The sequence below is a fragment of the Bos indicus x Bos taurus genome, chromosome 16, assembly GCF_003369695.1.
Source record: "Bos indicus x Bos taurus breed Angus x Brahman F1 hybrid chromosome 16, Bos_hybrid_MaternalHap_v2.0, whole genome shotgun sequence".
Classification (NCBI taxonomy): domain Eukaryota; kingdom Metazoa; phylum Chordata; class Mammalia; order Artiodactyla; family Bovidae; genus Bos; species Bos indicus x Bos taurus.
Window position 1 is genome coordinate 79,088,562 of NC_040091.1, and position 18,835 is coordinate 79,107,396.

Below are 18,835 nucleotides of genomic sequence, written 5' to 3' on the forward strand. Positions count from 1 at the left end.
GACCTGCGATTGGGACGTGAGGCGCCGTCTTGCCGCGAAGGGGCGGGGCCGCCAGGAGGGGCGGGGCCCACAAGGGGAAGGCGGGGCCGAGGGGGCGGGCTTGTGGTCCGGACTGCGGAAAGATTGCCGGACAGAGGAGTCTGGGGGTGCTGCAGTCCATGGGGTCGCAGGGTGAGACACGATTTAGCGGCTGAACAACAACAAAGATCACCGGGCTGTAGAGGGCGGGGTCAGGTGGAGGGGCGGGGCCGTCTGGGGGCGGGACCAAGGGGCCGGCCTGTGATTGGGCTTCGCGAGAGCCGGGAGCCGCGCGTCTGAGAGGACGTGACGCTCTCGCGGAGGTGACGCCCTGCGGTTGCGCGCCCCTTCCGGCCCCGGGAGGGCGCAGAAAATCCGGGCCGCTCGGCCGCAGGCCGTCTCCAGCGACGCGGGATGTAGCGCCGGCGCCGCGGCCCCCAGCACAGCCCTCCGCCCGCCGTAAGTTCCCCTGGGCTCGATGGCGAGCAGGCCGGAGGGCGGGGATCGGCCGGAGGGCGGGCTCCCCACGGGAGTCTCGGCGCGGGCCTGAGGCAGCTGCCGTAGGGCTGGACCGCCCGGACGTCCCCAGGGCCCCCGGACCCCTGCTCGGGGCCAGCCGCTCCTCCGGCCTCAGCGCGTCAGCTGTCCACGTTCCCGGCCCCTCCCGTGCGAGTCGCGTCCCCCGCTGTCAACAGCCGCGGTGGCGGCCGTGCCCCCCCAGTCGCCAGGGCGAGACGTCGGGCTTCAGGCTCCGGCTCGGGCCCGCCAGGCCGGAGCTGAGCCTGGTCCCAGGACCGCGCGTGGCGAGCGCCGAGGGGCTGGGAGCCCCCGCGTTCGGTAGCCCGAGGAGCCCCGCGGTTACTAGACCGTGACAGTGCCCCCACCTTGGCGGCGGGGAAGGGGAGGCTGGTGGACGGTTGGCCTGTGTGTAAGGTGGCCCTAAATGCTGCAATGTGAGCGAAATCTAAAGTACTTTGGGGAAAAAGGAAATTTCATTCCCTCAGAAATCTCTCATAGGTGCCATCCTATGTTTGAGGTTTTTGGTCAAGCCTTCAGTTTTTAATGGAAGATACGTTTCCCCTCGGTTTCCGGCGCTACGCAGGCGAGTGGGAAACGGACAAGGCGAATTTCATTTAGGGAGCTTCAGGTGTCAGAGGAGCAACAGGAGGCCTGCAGAGTGCTTTGCTAGGTTAACCTGGCGATTCCCCCACGGAGGGAGAAGACACAGCAGGGGAAGGATGTATAGGCTCCCGCTTGAATCAAGCGAGCACTGGACTGACTGGTTCTCTCTGAAGTGAAGGGGCTCTGGAGTCTGTTTACGGCTGTTTACCGAGAGGTAGGCTTGCATCACCTCCTGTGGCACAGCTGCTGCTGCTGCTGTTTGGAAGTGTCCACGCAGTGCTGGGATTCAGGCGGGGCGCTGACACACGGATTGCAGCCCTGGAATTTCTTCACCCCAGGACTAACTTCCGTGTACTTGGGGCATCAGTCTTAAGGACTGTTGTGTTGCCTGTAAGCAGCCATCTTAGGGCAGGTCTCCACGAAACTGTACCTAATTGTTGAGTAGAATCTGAAAGCATTCTGTTCTCAGGGGCCAAGAAACTATCCGATGCCCAGGGGATAAACAGAGATTGTAAGCAACTGCTTTGCGTGCAGGTGGAGAACTCAGACAAGGGCGCACCCTCCCACTGGGCTCCCGCTGCTAATGGGTAAAGTGCACGGTGGATTTTAGCTTTTAGACCGTCTTCAGTTTCTTCTTGGGCTTCCCAGGTGGCTCAGAGGTTAAAGCATCTGCCTGCAATGCAGGAGACCTGTGTTCGATCCCTGGGTCAGGAAGATCCCCTGGAGAAGGAAATGGCAACCCACTCCAGTGTTCTTGCCTGGAGAATCCCAGGGACGGGGGAGCCTGGTGGGCTGCCGTCTATGGGGTTGCACGGAGTTGAACATAACTGAAGCGACTTCACTTTCACTTTTTTTCAGTTTCTTGTCTGGCCTCACATTGCCTTTCCAAGATTTCCTTGTGGAAAGTGGATTATTCGCTGCCCTGGGGAATCTGTTCTTTTGAGTTTGCCCAGGTTCACAGCACTACCCTCAGGAATGCTTTGATCCTATCTTTACCTATCAAAATCCTTTCTTAAAATCTTCCACAAAACCTTTCCCGATATTCCAGCTCAAACTGAGCTTTTCTTGTGAATTCCTCCAGCACTTTCTGGCATTTAGCCTTGTAGTGATACTAGAAGAACAGATAAGTTGTTGCCGCCTCTTAAAATTGAGGCCAGACTCCTCTTTTTGCCTTGTCTCTGTAGCCACAATGCCACGCTTATTTGTGGACAGGTAAAGAAATTTTCACTTCTTTCTAGGCCAATAAGTCTGTTCTTTATTTCCCTCAGAAATTTCCTTGACTTCTTTCACGTAAAGCCGAAAAGGAACTGTTTGACACACTTGCAACACTGCCCCACCTACTGGCGATCATACTGGTGAACTAAGTGAAGTTAGAGAGAGTCGCTCAGTCGTGTGTGACTCTTTGCGACCCTATGGACTATACAGTCCATGGGACTCTCCAGGCCAGAATACTGGAGTGTTAGCCTTTCCCTTCTCCAGGAGATCTTCCCAACCCAGGGATTGAACCCAGGTCTCCTGCATTGCAGGTGGATTCTTTACCGCCTGAGCCACCAGGGAAAACCGCAGTCATCTTTACATGCAGAAGTTTCGTCAGTACTGGTGGGGTGTTTTCTGGTGCTGGTATCCATCAGAGTTGTTAGGTTTTGCCCTTAATGTCCATTTGTCCCTCATGTCGCCCACTGGACTGTGTTCCTTTCTCTATTTTCAAGGTTAATTGCCTTTTCCTGCTCAGAAATGTTGGGGGCATGGTTACTGTGTATGAAGTTTTAGCTGGCTTAGATTGAAAAGATCCTTGAAAGTGCCCTCGAGGCAAACTGGTTCCTAGTGATTCGCTTTTAGACATGTACCTCATTTACTTCTGTTTCATCGGGGCTCTCACAGTATACAGTTACCATATCATGGTTGACTGTACTTAAAAGTGAGGTATTAAAATCAAGGGCTGGTATGAAATGCCTCGGAGAAGGCAGTGGCACCCCACTCCAGTACTCTTGCCTGGAAAATCCCATGGACGGAGGAGCCTGGTAGGCTGCAGTCCATGAGGTCGCTAAGAGTCGGACACAACTGAGCGACTTCACTTTTCACTTTCATGCACTGGAGAAGGAAATGGCAACCCACTCCAGTGTTCTTGCCTGGAGAATCCCAGGGACAGGGGAGCCTGGTGGGCTGCCGTCTATGGGGTCGCACAGAGTTGGACACGACTGAAGCGACTTAGCAGCAGCAGCAGCATGAAGCGCCTTCACATTCCTGTTTACTTTACCTTGTGTTATGGCATTTGGAAAGCTTACCTGTCTGTTTGGGATTCAAAAAAGACCTATTTCTGTTGAGATAGCTTTACCTGGAGAAGAGCTACAGAGAAAGTTAGATTCTGGTTTTTCATTGCAGACTCTTAAGTCAGTGACACTTGTACTTAAATAGGAAAGCTGAGGCTCCATTGTTGCAATTCAGTAGTTTTCAAGCAGAAGCCTCTGCCTTGACTCATTTCCCCCCAGCAGTGCTGTGCAACCACCTTCCCTGACAGAGTAGAGAAGGTGACCGTGTTCTTTGTCCTTAGTGCTTTGACTAGTCTTGTCTTGGGCTTCCCTGGTGGCTCAGTGGTAAAGAATCCTCCTTGGAGAAGGAAATGGCAACCCACTCCAGTACTCTAGCCGGGAGAATGCCAGGGTTGGCAGAGCCTGGTGGGCTGCCGTCTGTGGGTCGCACAGTCAGACACGACTGAAGTGACGCAGCAGCAGCAGCACAGAAATCACGGTTGCTTGGCTCAGTCTTTCTGCTGATGAGGACAAGTTCACCGAATGTGAATGGACACTTACTTCTGGCACTGTGGTCGTTGGGTTTTCTGCCTGTTGCTGGGACTGCATCCGCAGCGATCTAACAGCAAACTGGTCCTTGATGTGTGTGCTGTACAAAAAAAACTCTGCATACATCGTTGAAAAGAAAAAAAAAAGAATCCTCCTGCAGTGCAGATGTGGATTTGATCCCTGGATCAGGAAGATCCCCTGGAGAAGGGAATGGCCACCCACTCCAGTATCTTGCCTGGAGAATTCCATGGACAGAGGAGCCTGGAGGGCTACAGTCCATGAGGTTGCAGAGAGTCAGACGCGATGGAACAAGTCTTGCTTTACTGTGAGAGCCAGGTAGGTGTAAGAAGGAGCTTAACTTGTGGAACCTCCAAGGACCCAGGGACCCTAGATTAAAAATTTCTAGAAGTTCTGTGCCTTTGACTCCTGAGAAGGAGTGTACTATAATGTGAAAAACTTGGGAACTGGTGCACAAAATAAATGTCTCCAAAAGTATGAGGGAAATAAACTCACCAACAAAGGCTGGCCACTAAGAATCAGTTCTTCCCCAAGTTTGGCGCCAGATAGTCTTGTTTATAGGGGCACAGGCAGCCCCTGCCTCCACAGCCCTAACCCTCTAATGTCACAGGGCTATCCAGCTGGAGAGCTTAGTGGTAAAGATTTATTAGCTTGAATTAAATAAATCCCATCAAAAATGCACTCAGTGGAGTTTGGCCCAGTTATAATTGCTTTATTGGGTGTGGCGATTTTGAGAAGACGCGTGTTTCCTCTAAAATATATAAAGATAGGAAAGTTTGTGAGGGCCACCCTGGTGACTCAGTGGTAAAGAATCCACCTGCCAACACAGGAGACACGGGTTCAAGAAGATCCCTCACACCAAGGAGCAGCTAAGCCCGGGCGCCACAACTACTGAGCCTGCGCTCCAGAGCCAGGAGCACCGCAGCCGCAGTCAGCAGCTACTGAACCCGCACGGCCTAGAGTCTGCGCCCCGCAACCAGAGGGGAGCCTCTGCTCGTCGCAACTGGAGAAAGCCCGCGCAGCAAGACACCCAGCACAGCCATAAATAAATAAACAAAATTCATCTTTAAAAAAGTTTAAGAAGAAACCCTTGAAATATTAAAAAATCAGAAGCAAAGCTCGTGGGAAAGTGAAGCCCATCTGGCTCTGAGTGCTCGCGGAGTCCATCCTCACACCCCAGCGGCTGGTGCTGACGTGGCGCAGCGGACACCGACAGGCTCACCTGTCCCAACCGCCAGCCGCCTGGGAGAGGCCTACCCTGCCGAGTGGACTTTCAGGTTCCAGCCGTACTTGCTCTTCTTTCTTACCAGACCTCTGCCCCCTTTCCCTCCCTTCCTGCCCTTGTGTTGCTAGCTTAGAAGACCCCGCTGGACAGTGGACTCTGCCTTGGTGACATGAGCTCCGCTGAGCGTCATTGTCTGCTCTTTGATGCGTGGTGATGTGTCTTGTGTGAGGAGCTGTAACTGGTGCCTGGCTTGTGAGTTAACGGGTGCCTGTCAGAGTTAGTGACTCTGGGTCTAGAGATAATGCTGGGGGTGGGGTGTGGGAGCCAGAGGGGCTCAGAAGCGACAGGAGGTGGTTTCGACTGAACGAGGAAAGCCTTTGAAGATTGCCGCAAGACTGAGGTCCTCCTAGGAGGACGCTGGACTTGAGGGTGTGAGAGCGTCAGACCCAGTGAGGAACTTAGGAAGCGTGCCAGGGTGGAGTCTGCGCCTGCTCTCTGGCCCTGACTGCCCAACGTAAAATGTGTATCATTCTCACTCCCACTGGCGAGACAGGCCACAGCACTCACCCGCACTGGGTGTGCGCCGTCCCCGTCCAGGGCTCTCCCCGCGCTGTCCTGTTGGAGCAGTCACGCCGTCACTGGTTCTGCGCGTGCCGCTGGCGACCTCATGCCACCGGATTACAAGCTCCTTCCGGACAGCGACTTGTGGGACGTGGGGTTTTGCACAGAACCTTAAAGTGCCTTAGGGTGCTGGCACCAAGTGCGTTTGTTAAGTGTTCCGGGGGTGTGTTGGCTGCTCTGGGGAGGGGGACAGAGAGCGGCCCAGAGGCGCAAGCGCCTAACGCCTTAGCTAGCGTCACATGCTTGCTGGCGGGAATGCTGCCTCCATCATTCTTCCATCTATTCTGAAATACAGGTTCTGACCACAAGCAGGGATGTGTATAAATTAGTCATCTGTGTAGCACTGCATCCCAGAACCTGAGAAAATATCTATTTTTTAACCCTAGTGGCTGCCTCTCAAGTACTGTATTCTAGCTAAGTATATTCCCCTTTTCATACTTTTCTGGGATGCCCAAAGCTATCTGTATTTTTCACTGCAGTGTAAATTGTTTCTTCCTAAAGTTGTTCGGGAGTACTTCAGTTTGAGGAATGTGTTTTGTGGTCAGCCTACTGAAAGAGATTGCCCAGTGTTTCTGCTCACGTGGGCCGCCTGTCTCTTGAGGGTTTCGTGGGCCTCTGGCTTCCTGTTCTCCTGGGGCTCAGGCGTTGGCTGTAGCTGTGGGCTGGCATCTTTCCTGTCGGAGTCCTGCGTGTGCGGAGGAGCCACTGCCTGTATGTCGGCACCACAGCAGGGTCTGTGGACGGAGTCACGGCCATTTGCTCTCCTGAACTAGTTCTCCGCCGCCTGCAGCTCTCAGCTGTGCTGATGGCTGAGCCTGGCATGACTATTTTGAAATTTGCCGGCTGCCCTACCTGACTACACAGATCCGGTCATACCTCTGAGGAGGAATCGAGATGACTCTTGGGTAAAGCATGGGCACACATGTCAAAGCTGGATGCGCAGTGGACACTGGAGATGGACTCCGCCCTCGCGGGAGCGAGGCTCGCCGACCGCCCTGACGAAAGCGGTGGCCCCCGAGCTCTGCTTCCTCCCCGAGGGCAGCTCACTCTGTGCAGGTGTCACCTGGCCGTCTTTGCATTGCCTGGTGGCTCCCAGGGCTCAGGTGACCAGTGCAGGAAAATGTTACTATTCTGGCTGCTGCTGCTGTGAGCAGTAAATTCCTTTGTTGGGAGCGGGGAGTCGGAAGTCTTGGGGCACTTTTCCCTCCTTTAAATGTTCATCTTATCTTTCTGAGGCCTGATTAAAGACTGCCTCCTTCAGGGTCTGTGTGCCGTCTCAGCTCCAAAGCTCTTTGGAGTGGGGCCCAGGTTATGAACTGTGGTCGCTGAGACAGGCCCGTGCTGAGCCAGTTTGGTGGCAGGGCAAGGGTGGGCTGCCTTGTGTCTTCAGCCTCCCACGGCCAGGTGAGTTACTGCTGCTGCAAGACAGGGCTGTGAGCACAGTGCGCTCTCCTCACGGAGCTGGGCGGTGATCCTCCAACAGAAACAGTAAACCGTGCAGGGAAGGTAACCCCCAGACCGCCAGCCCACCCTCGGCCCACTCTTGTAGGCGGCGCGCACGTTTCAGGGTGTTTGTAGGTAAAGCCCGCTGAGCTCAGTTGGCAGTTGGTTCATTTCTAAGCCTGGGTGGCCCGTGGTGATTACAGCCAGGCGTCGGCTTCCTCTTTTTGCTGCTCAGTCTCGGAGCCAGGCTTTTCCAGGGCTAGCTCTGGGAACCGGGATAAACTGGGCTCATTGAACAGGCTCTGTGTTTGTGGGAGGGATGTGGGGTGGGAAGCTGTTTTTCTGGGGTGACAGTTTGGTGCAAAACACACAAATCTTTTGAAGCAACTAGGTTTTCAGCCTTTAAGGTTAGTGAAGCCTCAGTAAAGGCTGATGGTACAGAGGAGGAGAGATGCAGTTAATTGGCCTCTGGGACTGGAGAGGGTATGAGTGAGGGGCTGTCTCTTTCTCAGTATTGACTTCAGAAATGAGACGTCAGAAGGGTAAACTGTCAACACCGTGTCTGTGTTTGCTTCCAGTGTCCCCGTCACAGGGAGCTCTCTGGCCCCTGAGGCCAAGAGACCCCACTCTCCCCAGGCTGAAGCCGGAGGGCCCCGAGGTACCATCCTGATGTCGTCTCACAAGGGACCCGCGGTGGCCCAGGGCAACGGGGCTCCCGCTAGCAACAGGGCGGCTGACACAGTGGAGCTGGCCGAGCTGGGACCCCTGCTCGAGGAGAAGGGCAAGCGGGCGGTCACCAGCCCAACCAAAGTAAGTCATCTCCCTGGTCAGCCACTCCTGAGACCTGTCGGTCTCCCCAGAGCCACAGCACCCTGGACTGTCTGTCCTGACGGAAGGCCGGAAGCAGTCAGCCCAGATCAGGCCAGGCTCCATATACCATTGAAAATCCCTGCCTCTTCGGCCAGCTGAAAGGCTCGTGGGAGGAGCAGGTGCTGCCCCAGGCTGCTGTGGAGGCTGCACCTGGCTGCTTTATCTCATTCTTCAGAGTCCCCAAGGGGCGGAAGGGGGAGAGAAGGCCCCGTGCCTGGAGGCGCCTGGCAGGGCCTCATATACGACCAAGTGGGCTTTTCATTTTGCCTGAGCAAAACTCCAGTAGCATCCCCACTCTGAGGGAGACCAGGGACTCTGTGCCCAGACGGACAGAGGATGAATCTGGCGGGGGTGGGGGGCGGTTCCTCTCATGAGATCTAAGAGGAAGCATCGCAGGAGGAGAATCCGCCCCGTGGAGGAACTGCCCTCCCTGCCTCGGCTCTGGAGGTCTCCCCTGAGGTGAGCCCTCTCAGGCCCTCCTGCTGCTGCTTCTATGGAGCCGGCTCTGAGGCCCGGCTTCTCCCGCAGCAGTTGGACACTGGGCCCCAGGGCCGGTGCACGGGGCACCGATCAGATTGAGAGTCTTAGCGGATCTCTGAGCCTCTGTCTTATTCCTCCTCGTTCAGCGGTCTGTACAGGAAGAGTTTGGGAAATTGGGGGAAGCTAAGGGCCACCGTCTTGGAGACAGAGGTGGGCTGCCAGGGCCTGAGTGCAGGCCTGGGCTTCTGACCCTGCGGCTTGAGCGCCAGCTCCCTCGGCCTCTCCCCCAGGCGCTGCGGCGCACTCTCCCCCAGTGCTTGTGATGTCGCAAACTCAGGCACCATCCTGCTTCTGGAGAGCAGACCCGAGGCCTGTGTGCAGGAGAGGCCGGGCAGTGGGCGGCGTGGCCTGGCTCGCGGGCGCTGGACATGCGCGTCCCCAGGCCGTCCAGGGCTGCAGCCACTCTCCCCTTCCCCGCAGGCCGAGGAGGAGCAGGCCTGCCCAGGGCCGCAGGAGGAGGAGGAAGAGGTGCGAGTGCTCACACTGCCCCTGCAGGCCCACCACGCCATGGAGAAGATGGAGGAGTTCGTGTACAAGGTCCTGTCCTGGTGGGGAGGGAGCAGGCTCACCCGCCCGGGGCTGAGTCGGGAGCACCGCACCTTTATCAACACACTGAACACACATTCATGATGAGTTGTGTTATCAGAACTTGTCGTTTCTGAGTGGTGACGAGTAGAAACTGATATCTGCAAAACTAACATGAAAATATCTGATTTCCACGGGTGAGAGTCACAAGTTCTGATACTAAACTTGTTCACCGGCTCTCTGGACACTGTCCGTTGTCTTTACGTCCTACGTTAAGAACTCCTGCTCTGAAAAGTCAGTCTCAACACAGTGAGAACTTAGCTGCTCAAGGAGGGACGATGACAGCCACCAGAGTGTGGGGGGAGCGGTAAATGTGTATTTCCCAAGTAGCTGAGAGGAGGTCCTGCCGTATTCTGACCTGCTCAGCTAAGCACATCCAGATAAGCTTCCTGACACAAGAACAAAGACTATGCGGGGGTCCAGGGGCAGCCTCGCTCCTGCTGTCCTGGCGTCTGAGCCCCGGGCTGGCCCCCACGGCTCCCCGGGACCCTACGGAGCCCGGTGGGTGCTCTCCTGCACGCAGCGGCCTTGGGGAGGCGGGCTCCCAGCCCCACTGAGAGCGCGTGTGGTTGCAGGTCTGGGAGGGCCGCTGGAGGGTCATCCCGTACGACGTGCTCCCGGACTGGCTGAAGGACAACGACTACCTACTGCACGGCCACCGGCCGCCCATGCCCTCCTTCCGCGCCTGCTTCAGGAGCATCTTCCGCATCCACACGGAGACCGGCAACATCTGGACGCACCTGCTCGGTGAGGGCCCTGGGGGACGTCGGGCTCGTCTGCTTCTTGCCCAGGAGTTGTGTGGCTTTGTCCATGGGAAGGAGACGTTGTTGCGATTATGAGGGAGCTGGCGGTGTCTTTACACTGCCTGGGAGCTCGCAGGGCCCTTCATCACTGGTGTGCAAGCGGGGGAAGACATCGGAATGGACGTCCTCTGTGGTCAGAACTGTCCCAGGGCTGGCGGCTGCGCCCCGTCAGCGATCCACCGTCTAAACGAAGCGTCAGCATTTCAGCAGACGCCTTGTTCTGTCTGGGTCTCTGGGTCCCCGCAGCTCAGCCTGTGGCGTCAGGGCTGGTTTAAACCGTCACATGTTCCCGTTTTCCTCGGACTTTGCTTCTTTCTCTCCTGTAGGTTTCGTGCTGTTTCTTTTCCTGGGAATCCTGACCATGCTGAGGCCAAACATGTACTTCATGGCCCCCCTCCAGGAGAAGGTGGTGTTCGGGATGTTCTTCCTGGGAGCAGTGCTCTGCCTCAGCTTCTCCTGGCTCTTCCACACTGTCTACTGTCATTCAGAGAAAGTCTCCCGGACCTTCTCCAAGTGAGTCACAGGATGGCGGTGGGGAAGGACCACGTGCTGTTGTCACGCCCTGTGACCCGGGTGCTGGCGGGGTCCTGGCGACGGCAGTGCCTCCTCAAGATTCCCTGATGTTTCGTGGGTGTGTGAGGGTCAGGAAGCTTTTCTCTTAAGTCTGTCCTGAAAATGCTCACGCAGCCTCCTCCACAGACAGAGCCCGCTGTGGGTAGACGTTGTCCCCGCACGGAGCGCCCGGCCGCGCCCCCTTCCCGTCAGGGCGCCGCCCCCTGCGGGCGCACCCACCCACCAGCCAGGAAAGCTTATCAGAAGCCCCAGGCGCCCATCCTCCCCAGCCTGAGCCTGGGCTTCTGTTTGCTTGTTTCTGTGGTTGTTATTTTTGGTTTTGGAAGTGTTGCTGAGTTTTGTTTTTCTCAATAACACCAGTAACAAGTAATACATTTTTATCATTAAAAAGCCAACTAAAAGAGAACACTACCCCCTTAGTAATACTCCCATTATAAGGGTTTTGGCTCTAGAACTGTCAGAACTGGGGAATACTCAGTCCTTCCTGCATGGAAGTTGGGGCCTGGCTGGATTGTGATGGATGGAGCTCCTGACTGAGTGTCTGTGAGGGGGTGTGGCTGTTGACAGCCAGGGCAAAGGGATGCCCTTCAAACGTGCCCCAAACAGGAGTGCCTGACCGTGTGGGGGTTTGAGTCAGGACCCAGGCCGGACCACGTGGGGAGTGAGGGGCTCCGGTCGAACCTGAGGCCAGTTGAGCTCGCCTCCCACTGGCCGTTCCGTTCTGTGGCTCTTTCAGGCTGGACTATTCAGGGATCGCCCTGCTGATCATGGGGAGCTTCGTGCCCTGGCTCTACTACTCCTTCTACTGCTCCCCACAGCCTCGGCTCATCTACCTCTCCATCGTCTGCGTCCTGGGCATCTCCGCCATCATCGTGGCGCAGTGGGACCGGTTTGCCACGCCCAAGCACCGGCAGACAAGAGCAGGTGGGTCGCAAGGCAGGGTGTGCCCTTGTAGGTGTCTGGACCTCAAGCCTCAGGGGTCAGCCCTGGGCCCCCACCCAGACCCTGATCTGTGTTTAGAACTTTAAAAACAGCATGAATTTTCAAAGCTCAATTCCCTGCCAAGTTTCATACTATTTCAGTGAAATGTTAAAAGGACAGTAATTAAAATGCAGAAAAGACTACTCTTACATCTGGCTTGAGGAAGTTAAGAAATGTACGAGCACAGTCTCCAGCTCACCTGGAGTTCTTTTCCTAAGGGGATTAAAGGCGTGGCTTGGTAGAGAAAGCACCTTGAGCACGAGCTGTGTTGAGGAATGGGGTCGCTGTGAGCAGGAGCCCCTTCCTGGTGTCTTGTCCGGGCTCCAGCTTTACTGCAGCCAGCCACACGTCAATTACCACTGTTTCCAGTCCCTTGAGACTTAACATCGCTGTGGTTTAACCCTCATTTAAGAGAGTTAACTATTCATTGAGTACCAGCCAATGGTGCCTCACCCAGGGCATCTGCAAAGGTGAAGTGGAGCCCCGCCCAGCAGCCGTGCGCAGGGGCCTGGTGTGGAGCGGGCGCCATCTGCTCTTTCTCTTATGACTTCTCACCTAGGTCTGTCTCCTCAGGAGGTCAGACTCCTATTCCTTACGTCTTCTGTGCTCTTAATGGGACGCCCGTCCTACTCGTCTCTGGCTGGCAAACCGCCTGAGGGCTCGCCATCGGTTTTGTAGCCAAGGCAGCCATCAGAGTTCTGACATACATGGTCGCCTAGGCTGCTTAACAGATAATAAGGAACACAAGGTGTTTGTTCTTGGTGCTCCATAGGAGGGAATGGCTGTGTCAGCATTTACCCAGCCTCCTTCCCACTCTGGACGTTGAAGAAGCATCTGATGATGGCTCTCCATCTTGTGCAAAATTTCCTGAACACATGCTGTTCACCAGAAAGTAACTTGTATCAGAGCAGGGCAGCAGGGCTGTCCCTGTGCCTGACGCGCTCCATCCGTCTGCTCAGGGGTGTTCCTGGGGCTTGGCTTGAGCGGCGTCGTGCCTACCATGCACTTCACGATCGCGGAGGGCTTCGTCAAGGCCACCACGGTGGGCCAGATGGGCTGGTTCTTCCTCATGGCTGTGATGTACATCACCGGAGCCGGCCTCTATGCTGCACGCATCCCTGAGCGCTTCTTCCCTGGAAAATTCGACATATGGGTAAGAATGACTCTTCGCAGGGCTGTGGTGGTGAGACTGCCTGAAGGTGGAGGTCAGGGTCAGAGGCAGAGAGAGACGGGCAGGTGGTGTCTGGGGTGACGCGTGTGCCTGCTCACACCGGTGCGTGTGGGTGGGTGAATCCCTGACAGGACTTAACACGTTTTTTTTCCTACAACAAACGTATCGGTTTTATGGTGCAGAAAATTTTGCGGAGGAACTAGAAGAGGCGAGTGCCTTCTCTTGCTTCCTCCAGGTCTCCTTGCCATCGTCCTAAAGCTTCTCTCTCGTCCCTGCAGTTCCAGTCTCATCAGATCTTCCATGTCCTGGTGGTGGCAGCCGCCTTCGTCCACTTCTACGGGGTCTCCAACCTTCAGGAGTTCCGATACGGCCTGGAAGGGGGCTGTACTGACGACTCCCTCCTCTGAGCCACCCCCAAGGGCGCAGGAGGAACTTCCCAAGTGCTTTTAAAATAACTTCTTTGCTGAAGTGAGAGGAAGAGTCTGAGTTGTCTGTTTCTAGAAGAAACCTCTTAGAGAATTCCGTATCGACCAAGCTTCGGCCCACTTCACACTCCCTGGGCAATAAACTCCATTCCCTCGCTGAGAAAGGGGCGGGGCAGGTGCGGCCACCCTGCCCCCGGCCGCCCCCCCAGAGACGGGGCTGGGAAGCTCACGGTGAGCTCTGAGCCCTCCTCGCTCCATTCTGGGGAGAAGCGATGGACTGGGACTTCAGAAATTCCGTTTCTGGAAGAAACTGTCCCTCCCTCACCCCTGTCCTGACTTTGTAACCTGGCTTACAACAGGCCATCCGTTTTTCTAGCACACTTTTCAAAAACAATTATAACCTGGTCCCATCTTTCTCGGGCCTGGGCCTGCTCACACGGCAGGAAGAACAAAGCCACCGACTTTTACACAGCCCGGCCCATCGTGGAAGTGTGTCCAGGCTTCAGATAACTTGAGTTTTAATTTTTTCTTGGCAGAGTAATGTAAAATGTAAAGTGGGGAAAGATATTTAATATTTAATACTAAGCTTTAAAAAGAAACCTGCTACCATTGCTATGTATCCTGATGCAAAGACGATGATGATAATAAAGTACAGAAGACACTTGGCGTTCTGAAAGCTGTGTGGTCTCGCTCTTCGCATGCAACTCCAGAGGACTGAAGCCAGCAGAGTCGGTCCAGATTCTGTTGCGGCTCAAGTCTGAATCCCAGGTGCTGCAGGCTGGCGCGGGTGGGCCAGTGAGCCTGACCGACCGATGGTCTGCTCCTCCAGGCCACTCTGCCCGTCTCTACTGGGGACACAGACGCGCCCTGGAGTGGTCAGTGTGCTGCGGCGGCCTTCCGTAACCAGAAGATGCCTGCGTGAACATAGGCCACAAGATGCTGTAGACTTTGAAAACTGCCGTGATTAAGGCTGTCTCACCGGGAGGTCACTCCACACCTCCGTGCCTTTGCATACACTGTCCTCAGCCTGACCGCATTCTGTCCACTGGATACGAAGGCCTGCAGTGGTCCTCGTGAGCTAGTGTAGGTATCGCACGGGAGTCTTCGCAAGTTACAGAGTTGGATTCACTTCAGCAGTCAAGTTTGAACAACCAAGTGAATAAATGATCCTTTTAACGAGGCCAGCAGATCTCTGCCTCCAGTGCTAATCAGGGAAACATAAGACCAAACTGACTCCTACCAGATTGGTACAAATTAAAAATCTTAAGATGGTGGGCTTTTCTGGTGGTCTAGTGGTTAAGAGTTCACCTGCCAACGCAGGGGACACAGGTTCAGTCCCTGGTCTGGGAACATCCATGTCCCTCTGGGCAACTAAGCCTGTGTGCCCTGGAGCCTGTGCTGGGCAACAAGAGAAGCCACCGCAACGAGAGGCCTGCGTGCCACAGCTAGGCAGCAGCCCCTGCTCACCGCAACGAGAGGAAACCCTGCCCAGCAAGGAGACCCAGAGCAGCCAAAAAGTAAAAAATCTAAAAAGTCTAAGATTGCATGCTGGTACAGATGTGGATCTGACCAGATGCTGCTGGGGAACCATCCATAGGACCACTTTGGATGTGTGGAGTATACACAGGTTACAACATTCAAACATACGAAACAACACTACAGCGTGAGCTGCATCTGGTATCTGTCCTAGTTACTTTGTTTAAAAATGCTGGGAGACTTCCCTGGCAGTCAGTGGTTAAGCCACTCCAGTGCTTCCAGCACAGAGGATGCTTAAAAAAATTTTTTTAATGCTGGTTCTGACTCATTAAGTTGTTTCATAACTCATCAGTGGGTCACAACTCACATTTTAAAAAAGTTACCCTTGAGAAACTTAGCTTGTTTCACTGTAGCTGTATGTAGTAGCAACATACTGCAGACAAGCCAAATGTCCAGAACTGTTGAGTGGAAAACTAAATCTTGGTTTATTCTTATGAAACAGTTCAGCAATGAAAGCTAGTTACAGTAAGGACAATGAGGCTGAATCTCAAGATTAGGAGAAGGGAGCAGGGCTACTTAGAGATACCACGTCTGGTGTGACTGCACTGACGTGCTGTTCAAAAATGCACAGAATTAACTGAGTGCAGAAGTCTCGAACTGCTGACCTGCAGGCTGCAAACATTCACGGCTGCGCTGTGGGCTGCACGGTGGAAGCAGCCCACCTCAGCCCGATGGCAGCCGAGTCGTTAGAGAGGGCTGCCTCTCAGGCTCACCCTCAGCCCTCCCCAGCAGGGCAGCCGCCTGTCTGGCCCCCGGAGGCGTCCACTGGTACAGAAAGGACCACATCTGGCCCAGCTCCATCCGTGTTGTACTTGAGGAAACAGAGACCCACAGCTGTTGTTGGTGAGGCCCCGTGTATGTTTCCTCATTGCTGGTGGACAGGACCAGGGAAAGGGTCTAAGTGGGGACATCTGCTGAGCATCTTCTTTGTACTTTATGTTTGGCTCTGCTGGGTCTTTGTTGCCATGTGCAGGCTTTCTCTTGTTGCAGCAAGCGGGGGCTACTCTTCATCGCATGGGCTGCTGGTTTGGGGGCTTCTCCCAAACCAGAAGAGTACAGAGCTGCAGAGTACAAGCTCTGGGCGCACAGGCTTCAGCAGTTGCGACCCCCGGGCTCTAGAGCGCAGGCTCAGTAGTTGTGGTGCAGGGGCTCAGCTGCTCTGTGGTCTGTGGGGTCTTCCCGGAGCAGGCATCGAACCTGTGTCTTCTGCATTGACAAGCGGATTCCTCTCCACTGGGCCACCAGGGAAATCCTCTGCACTTTCCATATGTCATTTTGTGTTTTTATTTTTAACCCTTAATAGTAGGTAGTAGTATCCCATTCCACAGATGAAAAAAAGTTGGCAGGATCAGAGTATCTGAATCCAGGTTCAGATCTGACTTAAACCCCAGGTTTCAAAGCCTTGGGTCATTTAAAAATCCTGATTTGACAGTCCAGCCTTGCCTTCACCAACTCTGCTACCAGCAGCAGGTATTACCTTCTTTCTCTAACTGCATGCTATGGTTCATTCATTCCCTAAATATTTGTTGAGGGCACTATAGGAGAAAAATGATGAGAGAAACAGTGATGAGTTCTGGTTAAAGAAAGGCCAAGAATAAAAGCTAAGACTGACTCTACCCTCTTCCAATCAGGTAAACAATTAGGGAAGAGTAATTAATCTCTAGTTGTAGAACATCTGCTGCTGCTGCTGCTGCTAAGTCACTTCAGTCGTGTCCGACTCTGTGTGACCCCATAGATGGCAGCCCACCAGGCTCCCCCGTCCCTGGGATTCTCCAGGCAAGAACACTGGAGTGGGTTGCCATTTCCTTCTCCAGTGCATCAAAATGAAAAGTGAAAGTGAAGTCATTCAGTCGTGTCCAACACTCAGCGACCTCATGGACTGCAGCCTACCAGGCTCCTCCGTCCATAGGATTTTCCAGGCAAGAGTACTGGGCTGGGGTGCCATCGCCTTCTCTGAGTTGTAGAACATCTGCTGCCTTGCAATCTAAGAAAGGTTCAGCAACGCCCTGTGTTTGGAGAAGTCCTTGACCCAAAATCTGCTGACAAAGGAGTCCCATCTCCCCAGAAAGTGTCTTCCTCAGTGTCTGCCTTATCTTCAGTCAGGACCAGGAACCAGCCCTTGGGGGCATGAGCTAGGGCTGGGAGCAAACTCACGATGAATTTCAAAGCAGCAGCTGGGGCCCTGCTGTGATTACATTTCATAATTATGAGGCACATTCTCCTGTCTGCCATGCTCTGATGGCACAAAAATGCAGTGCACTCTGCCTAACTGGTTTCAAGATTTGACCACATTCGATGTACTTGATGTAGTAGAGCTCTACAGCACATCCATGTTTCCCTTACTGAAACCCTTCAGTAGCTGTCAACACCCAGAGTCATCCCAGGAGTCCAAACACAAAGGCAGGGCAATGTGTGGAACCTGACTGATCCACTCACCTCATCCAGACACAGCCCTCCAGCAATGGATCTAAGAACTCAGAATCAGTTTGGGCTGCAGGGTACCAAATCAGATATCCAAAGTTTAGAAATATTCTCACATGAGGATGGTGTCCCTGTGACTTGACTCAAAACATGTTAGGGCTGTACCCTCGAAGAAAACAGGAGAAGCCTGACTAGTCCCCTTGGTGTGTTGGCTTTCTTGCTGGCAGTTTCTCCATCTTTTACTTCTCTGGAAAAGGAGAGGACTTTTTCTAAACCAAAGCCTCTTTTATTCAGTTCCTTCTCATACTTGGAAAAACTCTTAGTTTTGCAGCCAGGAATTAGGCAATATCATTAAAGCATCTAGATACTGTTCTGCACCCAGAAGACAAGGGATTATTTTTAAATTATACATACATTAAGTCCACACGACTAAAATTTAAAAGGCACATAAATATGTAGAGGAGAAAATCTCTCCCACCCTGTCTCCCAGACAACCAGTTCCTCTCTCCAAAGAAATTTCTGTTGCTACTGTACTTTGTATCTTTCCAACTGCAATTTTTATACATATACTGGCAAATATGACTATATCTTTCCCAACCCTTCTACACAACTAATGGCAAAGTGTACACTGTTCACAACTTTGTGGTATTGAATTGTATGGATGCACCACACGTCACTGAAACAGCCCCCAATCCAATCCACAAACCACCTTGAACACACATCCTTTTTCATGTGTGTGAGAATATACAGCGGGTAGATATACCCCAAAAATCGCTGTTAAAGGATATCTGCATTCATCATTCAGGTGAACTTTTACAAAATGCCCCCAATAAAACCTGTATCAATCCTGCGCTCAGAAATGTGGAAATCAAGAGAATTTTAGATCAGAGATACTACACGAGAGATGGAAACACTACACAAAATTAGACTGTCAGACTGCTACCCGTTTGGCCATAGTTTTATTATCCCTGAAGAATCAAAGGCGCCACAGAGGAAAACGGTACACTCAAGCACAGCTGGTTTAAACCTTCACAGGCACAGTATCAAGGGGCCTCATTCCCTTCGCAGGCGCTGAGATAAGTGCGCCAAAACCAATCAGAAGCAAAATTTCTAGCAGAACGCTCAGCACCCAGCAGCTGTGAAAGGCAGCAGAAGCGGACAGGGGCCTGAGGACCCCCGGGACGTCTAAGGTCCTTCGCAGTCTCCCTGGCGGAGTCCCGCTTCCAGGGCCCCTTCCACGTAACTGTCTCGGAGGGCAAGCAACAGAGAATCGCGCGGCGGTGGCCACAGGCCCAACTGTGACGCAGAGAACGCCGAGGTCCGTGGTCGCGGGGCTTCGGGATTCTCATCACAGCGATGGTCGGCCCGAAAGGGCCACTGCGGACTATAGACGGGAGGAAACGGGGCGGCTCGGTGGGTTTTCTCGACGTGAGAGGGCGCCTGAACGCGTCAGGTGAAACGCGCCCTGCGGCCAGCTCCCTACCTTGGAAACCTCCGCACTCCTCTCGGGTCGCCGCGCCTTGAGGCCCCAGGGTCTGTGGTCTCAGGGAGTCTTTGCCGCGGGCCGCACACGTGCCGGGGCCCGCGCCCCCTGCGCGCGGCGTCCACCCGCTCCACCCAGGCCCGCCCGCGGCGCCCGAGGTCACGTGACAGCGGTGCCGCACGTGACGCGCGCAGACGTGACG

The 18,835-nt window shown here is 54.3% G+C and overlaps 1 protein-coding gene and 1 long non-coding RNA gene across 3 annotated transcripts; one reads left to right on the forward strand and one right to left on the reverse strand.

The window, feature by feature from the left end:
- The first annotated feature begins 109 nt into the window (after window positions 1-109).
- On the forward strand, window positions 110-13,859 carry ADIPOR1 (adiponectin receptor 1). Of its 2 annotated transcripts, none has more exons than XM_027565835.1 (8): window positions 110-171; window positions 7,824-8,055; window positions 9,076-9,192; window positions 9,816-9,987; window positions 10,370-10,556; window positions 11,353-11,540; window positions 12,557-12,750; window positions 13,047-13,242. In XM_027565835.1, exons 2-8 carry the CDS (start codon window positions 7,915-7,917, stop codon window positions 13,173-13,175), a joined length of 1,128 nt encoding a protein of 375 aa, XP_027421636.1. In that variant the 5' UTR covers window positions 110-171; window positions 7,824-7,914; the 3' UTR covers window positions 13,176-13,242. The 2 variants fall into 2 exon arrangements, with proteins under 2 accessions (XP_027421636.1, XP_027421635.1); XM_027565834.1 differs by lacking the exon at window positions 110-171 and adding an exon at window positions 340-477 and having other exon boundaries at window positions 13,047-13,859.
- A 4,231-nt stretch (window positions 13,860-18,090) lies between these two features.
- On the reverse strand, window positions 18,091-18,802 carry LOC113906979. The gene is made up of 2 exons (XR_003515051.1): window positions 18,634-18,802; window positions 18,091-18,534 (listed from the first exon to the last, which is right to left on the reverse strand). It is a non-coding gene; the product is annotated as an uncharacterized LOC113906979 (long non-coding RNA).
- Between the last annotated feature and the right edge of the window lie 33 nt (window positions 18,803-18,835).